General features: G+C 45.9%; 1 protein-coding gene across 1 annotated transcript in view; it reads left to right on the top strand.

Annotated features, from left to right (window-relative positions):
• The window catches only part of LOC109876264 (DNA annealing helicase and endonuclease ZRANB3), an 84,868-nt gene that overhangs the window by 35,658 nt on the left and 34,791 nt on the right, over window positions 1-14,419 (top strand). Inside the window, exons 12-15 of the mRNA XM_031813254.1 lie at window positions 3,685-3,864; window positions 5,869-6,042; window positions 7,753-8,275; window positions 11,854-12,171. Of these exons, the coding sequence (XP_031669114.1) occupies window positions 3,685-3,864; window positions 5,869-6,042; window positions 7,753-8,275; window positions 11,854-12,171 (1,195 nt within the window). The remainder of the gene's footprint in view (window positions 1-3,684; window positions 3,865-5,868; window positions 6,043-7,752; window positions 8,276-11,853; window positions 12,172-14,419) is intronic.

A 14,419-nucleotide genomic window follows, 5' to 3' on the forward strand; every position in this document is an offset into this window, starting at 1 on the left:
TACATCCACCGTGTGTCCTAATTCCAGTCCCAGTAACACTGTACATCCACCATGTCCTAATTCCAGTCCCTGTAACACTGTACATCCACCATGTCCTAATTCCAGTCCCAGTAACACTGTACATCCACCGTGTGTCCTAATTCCAGTCCCAGTAACACTGTACATCCACCATGTCCTAATTCCAGTCCCTGTAACACTGTATACATCCACCATGTCCTAATTCCAGTCCCAGTAACACTGTACATCCACCGTGTGTCCTAATTCCAGTCCCAGTAACACTGTACATCCACCATGTCCTAACTCCAGTCCCTGTAACACTGTATACATCCACCATGTCCTAATTCCAGTCCCAGTAACACTGTACATCCACCATGTCCTAATTCCAGTCCCAGTAACACTGTACATCCACCATGTCCTAATTCCAGTCCCAGTAACACTGTACATCCACCATGTCCTAATTCCAGTCCCTGTAACACTGTATACATCCACCATGTCCTAATTCCAGTCCCAGTAACACTGTACATCCACCATGTCCTAATTCCAGTCCCTGTAACACTGTATACATCCACCATGTCCTAATTCCAGTCCCAGTAACACTGTACATCCACCATGTCCTAATTCCAGTCCCAGTAACACTGTGTACATCCACCATGTCCTAATTCCAGTCCCTGTAACACTGTACATCCACCATGTCCTAATTCCAGTCCCTGTAACACTGTGTACATCCACCATGTCCTAATTCCAGTCCCAGTAACACTTTTTGATTGATATGGTCCAGTTTATTTGTTATGTGTAATAAATGGATAGGAAGTCTTTCTTTCCAGAGCTCTCAAATTAAAACGAGCATTAAAAACAGTGAGAAAGTTCTTGACTAATGGCCTAAACTCACTAAAGGCGAGCATGCGAAGCGTGTGTGTGAATTTATTTTAGAATCTGTTGTTTTGAATTCTAATGACCCAACCGAAGCGGGGCGGGCAGGTCGCCTCACTCAATTAAAACGTGTCTCCATTTTTGTGTTGTGTTGTGTCGCTAGAGATGTATTCACACAAAACAATACCAACTTTTTTCCCGAGCTCATTTGAATTGGAAGAGGTAGCTAAGGGTTAAGGCTTTACTATACATGCTAAATTACACCAATTCATCCACTTATGGAAACAACATTGCTATCAGCAAAGCTGATTGGAGGTGTGGTCCTCTGTAGCTCAGTTGGTAGAGCATGGTGCTCCTTCCTGTAGCTCAGTTGGTAGACCATGGCGCTCCTTCCTGTAGCTCAGTTGGTAGAGCATGGCGCTCCTTCCTGTAGCTCAGTTGGTAGAGCATGGTGCTCCTTCCTGTAGCTCAGTTGGTAGAGCATGGCGCTCCTTCCTGTAGCTCAATTGGTAGAGCATGGCGCTCCTTCCTGTAGCTCAGTTGGTAGAGCATGGCGCTCCTTCCTGTAGCTCAGTTGGTAGAGCATGGCGCTCCTTCCTGTAGCTCAGTTGGTAGAGCATGGCGCTCCTTCCTGTAGCTCAGTTGGTAGAGCATGGCGCTCCTTCCTGTAGCTCAGTTGGTAGAGCATGGCACTCCTTCCTGTAGCTCAGTTGGTAGAGCATGGCGCTCCTTCCTGTAGCTCAGTTGGTAGAGCATGGCGCTCCTTCCTGTAGCTCAGTTGGTAGAGCATGGCGCTCCTTCCTGTAGCTCAGTTGGTAGAGCATGGCGCTCCTTCCTGTAGCTCAGTTGGTAGAGCATGGCGCTCCTTCCTGTAGCTCAGTTGGTAGAGCATGGCGCTCCTTCCTGTAGCTCAGTTGGTAGAGCATGGCGCTCCTTCCTGTAGCTCAGTTGGTAGAGCATGGCGCTCCTTCCTGTAGCTCAGTTGGTAGAGCATGGCGCTCCTTCCTGTAGCTCAGTTGGTAGAGCATGGCGCTCCTTCCTGTAGCTCAGTTGGTAGAGCAAGGTGCTCCTTCCTGTAGCTCAGTTGGTAGAGCAAGGTGCTCCTTCCTGTAGCTCAGTTGGTAGAGCATGGCACTCCTTCCTGTAGCTCAGTTGGTAGAGCATGGCACTCCTTCCTGTAGCTCAGTTGGTAGAGCATGGCGCTTGTAAAGCCGGGGTGGTGGGTTCCATTCCCGTGACCACCCATATGTCAAATGTGTGCATGACTGTGAGATAAAAGCGTAGATAATATTATAATATTACAGTTGAAGTCGGAAGTTTACGTACATCTTAGCTGAATACATTGAACTCAGTTTTCACAATTGCTGACATTTAATCCTAGTAAAAATTCCCTGTTTTAGGTCAGTTAGGATCACCACTTTATTTTAAGAATGTGAAATGTCAGAATAATAATAATAATAATAATAATAATGTCAGAATATCTTTCATAAAATTCCCAGTGGGTCAGAAGTTTACATACACTCAATTAGTATTTGGTAGCATTGCCTTTAAATTGTTTGACTTGGGTCAAACACTTCAGGTAGCCTTCCAAAAGCTTCCCAACATTAAGTTGGGTGAATTCTTGCCCGTTCCTCCTGACAGAGCTGGTGTAACTGAGTCAGGTTTGTAGGCCTCCTTGCTCGCACACGCTTTTTCAGTTCTGCCCACAAATGTTCTATAGGATTGAGGTCAGGGCTTTGTGATGGCCACTCCAATACCTTGACTTTGTTGTCCTTAAGCCATTTTGCCACAACTTTGGAAGTATGATTGGGGTCATTGTCCATTTGGAAGACGATATTTGTCCCCATGTGCAGTTGCAAACCGTAGTTTGGCTTTTTTATGGCGGTTTTGGAGCAGTGGCTTCTTCCTTGCTGAGCGGCCTTTCAGGTTATGTTGATATAGGACTCGTTTTACTGTGGATATAGAGACTTTTGTACCCGTTTCCTCCAGCATCTTTTACAAGGTCCTTTTTGTTCTGGGATTGATTTGCACTTTTCGCACCAACGTACGCTCATCTCTAGGAGACAGAACGCGTTTCCTTCCTGAGCGGTATGACAGCTGCGTCGTCCCATGGTGTTTATACTTGCGTACTAATGTTTGTACAGATGAATGTGGTACCTTCAGGCGTTTGGAAATTGCTCCCAAGTATGAACCACACTTGTGGAGGTCTCCAATGTTTTTTTCTGAGGTCTTGGCAGATTTCATTTGATTTTCCCATGATGTCAAGCAAAGAGGCACTGAGTTTGAAGGTAGGCCTTGAAATACATCCACAGGTGCACCTCCAATTGCCTCAAATGATGTCAATTAGCCAGAAGCTTCTAAAGCCATGACATTTTCTGGAATTTTCCAAGCTGTTTAAATGAACAGTCAACTTAGTGTATGTAAACTTCTGACCCACTGGAATTGTGATACAGTGAATTATAAGGGAAATAATCTGTCTGTAAACAATTGTAAGAAAAATTACTTGTGTCATGCACAAAGTAGATGTCCTAACCGACTTGTCAAAACTATAGTATGTTAACAATACATTTGTGGAGTGGTTGAAAAACGAGTTTTAATGACTCCAACCTAAGTGTATGTAACTTCCGACTTCAACTGTATCTGTACTATCCTGCTAGCATACAGTCACTGCTCTGCCTGTTCCCGTACTGTTCACCCTCCTCGCTCTGCCTGTTCCCGTACTGTTCTCCCGCCTCTCTCTGCTTTCTCCGCCTGTCTGCTTCCGGAGAGTTCTTCCCTTAAGTGAGTGTGTCCTGTGTGTTCTGTGGTGTCCAGGGCCTGACGTTCACAGCAGCCACTCACGTGGTGTTTGCTGAGCTGTACTGGAACCCTGGCCATGTGAAGCAGGCTGAGGACCGGGCGCACCGCATCGGACAGACCGCCTCCGTCCACGTGCACTACCTCATCGCCAAGGGAACCTTTGACACCGTCATGTGGGGCATGCTCAACAGGAAGGTGTGTGTGTGTTTAGTTTTAACTGGAAGGAAGGTACTTTTCATAGAAATACAGTACCAGTCAAAAGTTGACACACGCATCCAAGGGTTTTTCTTTATTTTTACTATTTTCTATGTTGTAGAATAATAGTGGACATCAAAACTATGAAACAACACATATGGAATCATGTAGTAACCAAACAAATCATGTAGTAACCAAACAAATCAACATATATTTTAGATTCTTCAAAGTAGTCACCCATTTGCCTTGATGACAGCTTTGCACACTCTCGGCATTCTCTCAACCAGCTACATGAGGAATGCTTTTCCAACTGTCTTGAAGGAGTTCCCACATATGCTGAGCACTTGTTGGCTGCTTTTCCTTCACTCTGCGGTCTAACTCATCCCACACCATCTCAATTGGATTGAGGTCGGGTGATTGTGGAGGCCAGGTCATCTGATACAGCACTCCATCACTCTCCTTGGTCAAATATTACTGTTGGGTCTTTGTCCTGTTGAAAAACAAGTGATAGTCCCACTAAGCGCAAACCAGATGGGATGGCGTATCGCTGCAGAATGCTGTGGATCCATGCTGGTTCAGTGTTCTTTGAATTCTAAATGAATCACTTACAGTATTACCATCACACCACCTCCTCCATGCTTCACCAGTCATGTTCATTGCTTGTGTTTCTTGGCCCAAGCAAATCTCTTCTTCTTATTGGTGTCCTTTAGTAGTGGTTTCTTTGCAGCAATCTGACCATGAAGGCCTGATTCTGTCCTCTGAACAGTTGATGTTGAGATGTGTCTGTTAGTTGAACTCTGTGAAGCATTTATTTGGGCTGCAATCTGATGTGCAGTTATCTCTAATCAACTTATCCTCTGCAGCAGTCTTCCTTTCCTGTGGTGATCCTCTTGAGAGCCAGTTTCATCAAAGCGCTTGATAGTTTTTGCGACTGCTTGAAGAAATATTCAATGTTCTTGAAATGTTCCGTATTGACTGACCTTCATGTCTTAAAGTAATGATGCACTGTCGTTTCTCTTTGCTTATTTGGTCTGTTCTTGCCATAATATGGACTTGGTCTTTAACCAAATAGGGCTATCTTCTGTATACCACCCCTACCATGTCACAACACAACTGATTGGCTCAAATGCATTAAGAAGGAAATAAAATCGACAAATGTAACTTTCAACAAGGCACACCTGTTAATTGAAATGCATTCCAGGTGTCGACCTCATGAAGCTGGTTGAGAGAATGCCAAGAGTGTACATAGCTGTCATCAAGGCAAAGGGTGGCTAATTTGAAGAATCTAAAATATACTTTGATTTGTTTAACACTTTTTTGGTTACTACATGATTCCATATGTGTTATTTCATAGTTTTGATGTATTCACTATTAAAAATACAGAAAAACCCTTGAATGAGTAGGTGTGTCCAAACTTTGACTGGTACTGTAGATTTACTTAAAGGGACAGCACAAAGCCCCGAGACCACCTTGTCATTTTGACTGGTACTGTAGATTTACTTAAAGGGACAGCACAAAGCCCCGAGACCACCTTGTCATTTTGACTGGAACACAGTGGGTTGAATAGCGGGTTCACTCAATATATCTGTAATTCTATGGGGTACTAATATCCACTGCAGGACCACCGTTTCCAATGAACTGGATTTGAATCAATAAAATGACCGCCTTCCTTCTTTAGAAAAAAACTTTTAAAGACCATTACAGATGTATCAGAGTGAGGTTGTTGATCTTGGTGTTTATTTGTTGTTTATTGACCTTGTTGTTGTTAATTATGCTGCAAAGAACAGAGCAGTTTATGGTCACATTCATTAGTGCACATTGTAGCAAAACAAGTGTTTCTTATTGGATAAGTCCTGCGTGCGGCTCCCTGATTTAGTCAATTTTCTGCCATTAAGTGCTTAAAAGGAAAATGCTTCTTGAAAGTCCAAAACATTTTATTTTTGAGTGGAGTTTCCCTGTACGTGTTGTTCTGATAGGAGACTGTGTGTGTGTTGTTGTTGACAGGAAACGGTAACGGGCAGTACTCTGAACGGTAAGAAGGAGTACTTAAAGGCAGAGTTGGGGGATAAGGACAAATGGGACTTCCTGAATTTCGCTGAGGCGTGGACACCAAGCGAGACGACCCTGGCAGCAGGAGGAGTGGTTGACAATGACAAAGATCCTGTGTTCTTTAACCATGTGAGTCACTGGTCTAGTGATCTGGGTTCTTTAACCATGTGAGTCACTGGTCTAGTGATCTGGGTTCTTTAACCATGTGAGTCACTGGTCTAGTGATCTGGGTTCTTTAACCATGTGAGGCACTGGTCTAGTGATCTGAGTTCTTTAACCATGTGAGGCACTGGTCTAGTGATCTGGGTTCTTTAACCATGTGAGGCACTGGTCTAGTGATCTGGGTTCTTTAACCATGTGCGGCACTGGTCTAGTGATCTGGGTTCTTTAACCATGTGAGGCACTGGTCTAGTGATCTGGGTTCTTTAACCATGTGAGGCACTGGTCTAGTGATCTGGGTTCTTTAACCATGTGAGGCACTGGTCTAGTGATCTGGGTTCTTTAACCATGTGAGGCACTGGTCTAGTGATCTGGGTTCTTTAACCATGTGAGGCACTGGTCTAGTGATCTGGGTTCTTTAACCATGTGAGGCACTGGTCTAGTGATCTGGGTTCTTTAATGTGTGTGCAGATGGTGTTCTAACACTGGGAAGGTTTTGAATCCTAGCAATCATACTGCTACTTTATGTTTATGTCTGTCTAACAGTATAGACATGTAGGTGCATCATACATATCACTAAACAATAATGTAGTATACATATCACTAAACGATAATGCATTATACATACTACTAAACGATAATGCATTATACATATCTCCAAATGATAATGCATTATGCATATCACTAAACGACAATGTGTTATATATAGTATTAAACAATAATGCATCATACACATTACTAAACGATAATGTATATCGCTAAAGGATCATGTAGTATACACATCACTAAACGACAATGTATCATATATATTACTAAATGATAATGCATCATTATCTGGAAACCATCTTAAACTGCTATTATTTATGAATATAATGTGTTAGTTCTCTCTCTCAAAAGAGGTCTAAAGGGACAAAATGAACTCTGACATGATACTGTTAGATCAGATGAATGACAGGCTTTACAGCAGATCAGATGAAGGACAGGCTTTAAAACAGATCAGATGAAGGACAGGCTTTACAACAGATCAGATGAATGACAGGCTTTACAACAGATCAGATGAATGATGCGCTTTACAACAGATCAGATGAATGACGTGCTTTACAACAGATCAGATGAATGACGTGCTTTACAACAGATCAGATGAAGGACATGCTTTACAACAGATCAGATGAAGGACCGGCTTTACAACAGATCAGATGAAGGACAGGCTTTTACAACAGATCAGATGAAGGACAGGCTTTTACAACAGATCAGATGAAGTACAGGCTTTACAACAGATCAGATGAAGGACAGGCTTTACAACAGATCAGATGAAGGACAGGCTTTACAACAGATCAGATGAATGACAGGCTTTACCACAGTCTTACCGTGACTCTATCCCTCCTCTCTGCAGTTTGAGAAGGACAGGCTTTACAACAGATCAGATGAAGGACAGGCTTTACAACAGATCAGATGAAAGACCGGCTTTACAACAGATCAGATGAACAAACAGGCTTTACAACAGATCAGATGAATGACAGGCTTTACAACAGTCTTACCGTGACTCTATCCCTCCTCTCTGCAGTTTGAGAAGGACAGGCTTTACAACAGTCTTACCGTGACTCTATACCTCCTATCTGCAGTTTGAGAAGGACAGGCTTTACAACAGTCTTACCGTGACTCTATCCCTCCTCTCTGCAGTTTGAGAAGGACAAACAGCACGACATCCGTTCGTTCTTCTCTCCGGACGCGGGTAAAGAGAAGAAGAGGAAAAGAACAGAGGTTTGCCTTTCCCCCGTTACCCCCTCAGAGAAGGAGGGTTCTATAGATGTGGAGAACTCAGAGAGTGACAAGGAGAAAAACTACAACTCCCAAGATCCCCCTGACCTCCAGGACCTAGACTTCTCTCCCCAGGTGAAGAGGCTGCGGCTGCCCACCTCCACCCTCACCCCCAGCGCTACCCACAGCCCCAGGTCTCGTCTTGGGGGGAAACGGAGGTCCCTCCATGGGGGGAGAGACACCAGCAGCAGCCCCCTGGCCTCTCTGTTTACCCCCCGTCGGCTCTCTGAGAAAGGGACCCCGCAACCAAGGTTGAGCCCCAGACCAGGACCACCAGATCAGGGGAAGGGAGATGAGTGGAGCTGTGGGGCCTGTACTTACTCCAACAGCATCCTTCTCCTTTACTGTGAGGTGTGTGAGTCCCCACTCCACAGGCCCAGCACTGGTGAGTACACACACACACATACACACACACACACACACACACACACACGTTGGCAGGCGTAACATACACCAAGTCAGAAATAGACCAGCGTGACAACGTGTCTCTGCTAGATGACAACGAGTAGAAGAGGACGCAACACACTGTTCACCTGACTGTCAAGTGAGAAACAGTCACAAGGCCTGTTCTCGTTGTGCAGCGAGCGTCTCAAAGTTTACAAAGTAAAGTTGATGAATTGGCCCCGGCTGAAGTTAAAGTTCCCCAAGGCACTCTGGCTGACTATCTAATAGGACTGGGAGAAGGAAGGTAACTGTCTCTCCTCAAACACAGACACCTCCTGGTTCAGTTGGCAGTACCGGGGGGAAGTGGAGGGCGTAAAGAGGGGGGTGAAGGAGGGTTGAGATCAGTCCTCAGTCTTTAAAGGATTCTTCCATCCATCACGACCGAGCGGCACAGGGAATTCACACAGCAGCATCCCTCCTGTCTGTCTCTCAGTAATAATAACCCAGAATAACCCTGCTACCTGCCTGGGTTGTTGCTCTGTAAGGCTGGGTTGCTGCTCTGTAAGGCTGGGTTGCTGCTCTGTAAGGCTGGGTTGCTGCTCTGTAAGGTTGGGCTGCTGCTCTGTAAGGCTGGGTTGCTGCTCTTTGCCATGATAATCCATCCACCTGACATGTGTGGCATATCAAGAATGATCATCACACAGGTGCACCTTGTGCTGCGGACAATAAAAGGTCACTCTTAAATGTGCTGTTTTGTCACACAACACAATGCCACAGATATTTTGAGAGAGTGTGCATTTGGCCTGCTGACTGCAGGAATGTCCACCTGAGCTGTTGCCAGAGAGTTGAATGTTCATTTCTCAACCAGAAGCCGGCTCCAACTACATTTTAGAGGATTTGCCAATACGTCCAAAGCGGCCTCAGAACCGCAGACCGAGTGTAACCACACCAGCCCAGGACCTCCACATCCGGCCTCTTCACCTGCGGGATCGTCTGAGACCAGCTCCCCCTGGACAGCAGATGAAACAGAGCAGTTTGTCTTTCTGTAGTAAACCCCTGTGGGTGAAAACTCATTCTGATTGGCTGGGCCTGGCTCCTCAGTGGTTGGGGCCATGGCTCCTCAGTGGGTGGGCCTGGCTCCTCAGTGGGTGGGCCTGGCTCCTCAGTGGGTGGGCCTGGCTCCTCAGTGGGTGGGCCTGGCTCCTCAGTGGGTGGGCCTGGCTCCTCAGTGGGTGGGCCCATGGCTCCTCAGTGGTTGGGCCCATGGCTCCTCAGTGGGTGGGCCCATGGCTCCTCAGTGGGTGGGCCTGGCTCCTCAGTGGGTGGGCCCATGGCTCCTCAGTGGGTGGGCCCATGGCTCCTCAGTGGGTGGGCCCATGGTTCCTCAGTGGGTGGGCCCGGCTCCTCAGTGGGTGGGCCCGGCTCCTCAGTGGGTGGGCCCGGCTCCTCAGTGGGTGGGCCCATGGCTCCTCAGTGGGTGGGCCCGGCTCCTCAGTGGTTGGGCCCGGCTCCTCAGTGGGTGGGCCCGGCTCCTCAGTGGTTGGGCCCGGCTCCTCAGTGGGTGGGCCCGGCTCCTCAGTGGGTGGGCCCGGCTCCTCAGTGGGTGGGCCCGGCTCCTCAGTGGGTGGGCCCGGCTCCTCAGTGGTTGGGCCCGGTTCCTCAGTGGTTGGGCCCGGCTCCTCAGTGGTTGGGCCCGGCTCCTCAGTGGCTGGGCCCGGCTCCTCAGTGGCTGGGCCCGGCTCCTCAGTGGCTGGGCCCGGCTCCTCAGTGGCTGGGCCCGGCTCCTCAGTGGGTGGGCCCATGGCTTACGCCTCTGTCCAGTCATGTGAAATCCATAGATTAGGGCCTAATTAATTGATTTAAAATGACTGATTTCCATATATGAACTGTAGCTCAGTAAAATCGTTGAAATGGTTACAGGTTGCTTTAACATTTATGTTCAGTAGAGTTATCAGGTAGAACAGAAATGCAGGTGAGATCTGAATAGCGCTGGTGTAGGGGATGTTATACAGGCACCTGACTGTCTGTCAACACTAGAGGAGGGTGGTCTCAATCATAGAAATAGGATCACTAGAACATACATTGTACTTCTATGCTAGACTAGCTCGATCATCAAGGACTGATCAAACACACCATTACAAGTGTGTGTTTTTTTTTACACACACACACACACACACACACACACACATACACAATCCATTAACAAAATCCTCTCCATGTCATGCTTGACTGAGGTGTGTAATGTTTGATATCTAATCAGCAAACAAACACGGTTCTCTGTTATGGTACTGCAGGCACCACAGGCAGCATGTTAGAAGGGGAATTTACCAGGCCGTCAGATCTGCAATGACAACCGAGGCAGAACAACAACTCTGATGGTATTAAGACTTCACATCTCTCAAAACATGACACTGTAATCACTGTCACCAAACAGGAAATGCTGAGAAAATAAGCACTATTATATCACAGCATTAGGAAATAAATGCATATTGCATTCACAGACTTTTGACAAAAGAATCGTCAGGAGAATGTCTTGTTTGACAGGCAGTAGTCTAGTCTGAGGAGAATGTCTTGTTTGGCAGGCAGCAGTCTAGTCTGAGGAGAATGTCTTGTTTGGCAGGCAGTAGTCTAGTCTGAGGAGAATGTCTTGTTTGGCAGGCAGCAGTCTAGTCTGAGGAGAATGTCTTGTTTGGCAGGCAGCAGTCTAGTCTGAGGAGAATGTCTTGTTTGGCAGGCAGCAGTCTAGTCTGAGGAGAATGTCTTGTTTGGCAGGCAGCAGTCTAGTCTGAGGAGAATGTCTTGTTTGGCAGGCAGCAGTCTAGTCTGAGGAGAATGTCTTGTTTGGCAGGCAGCAGTCTAGTCTGAGGAGAATGTCTTGTTTGGCAGGCAGCAGTCTAGTCTGAGGAGAATGTCTTGTTTGGCAGGCAGCAGTCTAGTCTGAGGAGAATTGAGCTGCAGTCTCTGGTCCCCTCAGCTCGTTAGTTGTAGGGGCTCGACGTCGGGCGCTGGGAAATTCAGGTGACATTTGAGAAAATCTATAAGAGGATGGCCTTTCAGAAACAAACCTTATAATGGAAACATCATGAATTACTCTGTTAGTTCCAGTTCTTCCCCTGTTCGTCCACAACAAAACAAAACACGTTCAGGATGTCACAATTTATCAAAGAAGGGGCCCATAATTGCCCACAGATGAAATTTGAGTTGAGAATCAGTTAGATATTGATGGCTTCATCTTGCTAATTTTCAACATATCAGCAGCATGTTATTAGTTTTCACCATGTGTTACCAAGTCACAAATATTCCACGCTGTCTGAGCAGAATGACAAGAATCTGTGTCTCTCAACAAGCAGCTGCTCACATTTGAATTCGCACATTATTTTAGTGACTGTGACGCATTGCTTCTCTGCTCCCCTAACAGGTCTTTGAACTACTTCCTGTAATCTTGGCCTTTGTACATTTCACTGAACACAACTGTACAGAACTAATCTGTGTGGTTGTACATGTTTTCTACACGGATATGAACTGTTAGGCTACATGTACATCTAAAGAACCTGGTGTTTTCTCTTTTCCACCTCTCAGCTCCAGACACACAATCTACAGGTTCACCTGCTGTGTCCCCAGGCTCCAGGCCTGATCAGTCCACCCCTAGAGAACACCCCTGGATCGTCCTCTCTGGGTCGGACAGCAAGCAGGAGGACCCCCCCTGTCCTGGTCCTGCCTCTCCCAGGACAACTGAACCACAGACGGACGGTCAACAGAGAGAGCAGGAGGAGAGACAGACAGACGGGCAACAGAGAGAGCAGGAGGAGAGACAGACAGACGGTCAACAGAGAGAGCAGGAGGAGGAGAGACAGACAGACGGGCAACAGAGAGAGCAGGAGGAGGAGAAGCTCAAAGGTAAACAATCACCAGGAGAGAACCAGTCAGCCCCTCATGAGCACACTGATGGTAATCCAACTTTAATCTTCCCTTTCCTGCTACCCTCCTTTCCTGCTACCCTCCTTTCCTGCTACCCTCCTTTCCTTCTTTCCTTCTACATATCTGGGGGATATTGTCTGGGGTGAATAGTCACCCATATGTTGTAATGTTGTAATGCTATGTATCACTGAGGTAGTCATCAATATGCCGCCAGCTGCCTCCCTCCGTTGTGTGGTGATTGGGTAAGGGAGGGTGTGACTTATTATTGTTAGTATTATTATAGAAGGGGATTGTTTCTTCTCTTCACAGCCTTATGGGATTTAAACTGGCTCTAAACTAAAGGTTCATAAAATTGCTTTTATTTAGTGTATTTTGCATTTACCTCAAGTTTTTAATTGCTTTTTAATTGCTCTGAAAAACTCCATAAGAATGAGTCATGTCTTGTCTGTCTGTCCGTCCGTCTGTCTCTGTCTGTCTGTCTGTCTCTACATGAATTAACACCCTCAACAGCACCAACCAGTTCCAGACACCCTGCATCCAGTCATCATAACACATCACACATTCTGATCCAGAAATATGTCCAGAAATAAAGAAGTGTGTTCTGTTAGTCCTGCCTTGTCTGGTCTTTCCCATTCAGGACTTTTCCTGAAGCTCTTTTAATGGCAGTTAATGGCCTTGTGTATGTCACTCACTCCTGTTGGTGATGTGACACTAGTGGCTGGGGGTTCTATTTCCAGACAGACGTTCTTCAGTCTCATGTGGAACACTGCAGTGGACCAATAAAAGTGACCTATGGGGTTTGGAGCGGCTTAATGAGAGAGAGACTCGGTGAGCAGAGCCTTGCTGTTGAGAAAGGCCGCCGTAGGCAGACCTGGCTCTCAAGAGAAGACAGGCTATGGGCACTCTGCCCACAAAATGAGGTGGAAACTGTGGTGCACTTCCTAACCTCCTGCCCAATGTATGACTAAATTAGAGACACATATTTCCCTCAGATTACACAGATCCACAAAGAATTCAAAAACAAAACCAATTGTTAGAAACTCCCTTTATCTATTGGGTGAAATACCACAGTGTGACATCACAGCAGCAAGATGTGTGACCTGTTGCCACAAGAAAAGGTCAACCAGTGAAGAACATTGTAAATACAATCCATATTTATGTTTATTTATGCTTCCCTTTTGTACTTTAACCATTTGTACATCGTTATAACACTGTATATAGACATAATATGACATTTGTAATGTCTTTATTCTTTTGGAACTTCTATGAGTGTAATGTTTACTGTTCATTTTTATTGTTTATTTCACTTTTGTATATTATCTACCTCACTTGCTTTGGCAATGTTAACACATGTTTCCCATCGAGAGGGGGAGAGGATTCTAGACGACAGAGAGGCATTAGATTCTAGACGACAGAGAGGCATTAGATTCTAGACGACAGAGAGGCATTATATTCTAGACGACAGAGAGGCATTATATTCTAGACGACAGAGAGGCATTAGATTCTAGACGACAGAGAGGCATTAGATTCTAGACGACAGAGAGGCATTAGATTCTAGACGACAGAGAGGCATTAGATTCTAGACGACAGAGAGGCATTAGATTCTAGACGACAGAGAGGCATTAGATTCTAGACGACAGAGAGGCATTAGATTCTAGACGACAGAGAGGCATTAGATTCTAGACGACAGAGAGGCATTAGATTCTAGACGACAGAGAGGCATTAGATTCTAGACGACAGAGAGGCATTAGATTCTAGACGACAGAGAGGCATTAGATTCTAGACGACAGAGAGGCATTAGATTCTAGACGACAGAGAGGCATTAGATTCTAGACGACAGAGAGGCATTAGATTCTAGACGACAGAGAGGCATTAGATTCTAGACGACAGAGAGGCATTAGATTCTAGACGACAGAGAGGCATTAGATTCTAGAAGACAGAGAGGCATTAGATTCTAGACGACAGAGAGGCATAGATATCCTGTCTGTACTAACTAAAGCTGCTGTCGTCACCTAGATAGATATCCTGTCTGTTCTAACTAAAGCTGCTGTCGTCACCTAGATAGATATCCTGTCTGTTCTAACTAAAGCTGCTGTCGTCACCTAGATAGATATCCTGTCTGTTCTAACTAAAGCTGCTGTCGCCACCTAGATAGATTTCCTGTCTGTTCTAACTAAAGCTGCTGTCGTCACCTAGATAGATATCCTGTCTGTTCTAAGTAAAGCTG

This window comes from Oncorhynchus kisutch, unplaced genomic scaffold (genome assembly GCF_002021735.2).
Source record: "Oncorhynchus kisutch isolate 150728-3 unplaced genomic scaffold, Okis_V2 Okis05a-Okis16b_hom, whole genome shotgun sequence".
Taxonomy (NCBI): Eukaryota; Metazoa; Chordata; class Actinopteri; order Salmoniformes; family Salmonidae; genus Oncorhynchus; species Oncorhynchus kisutch.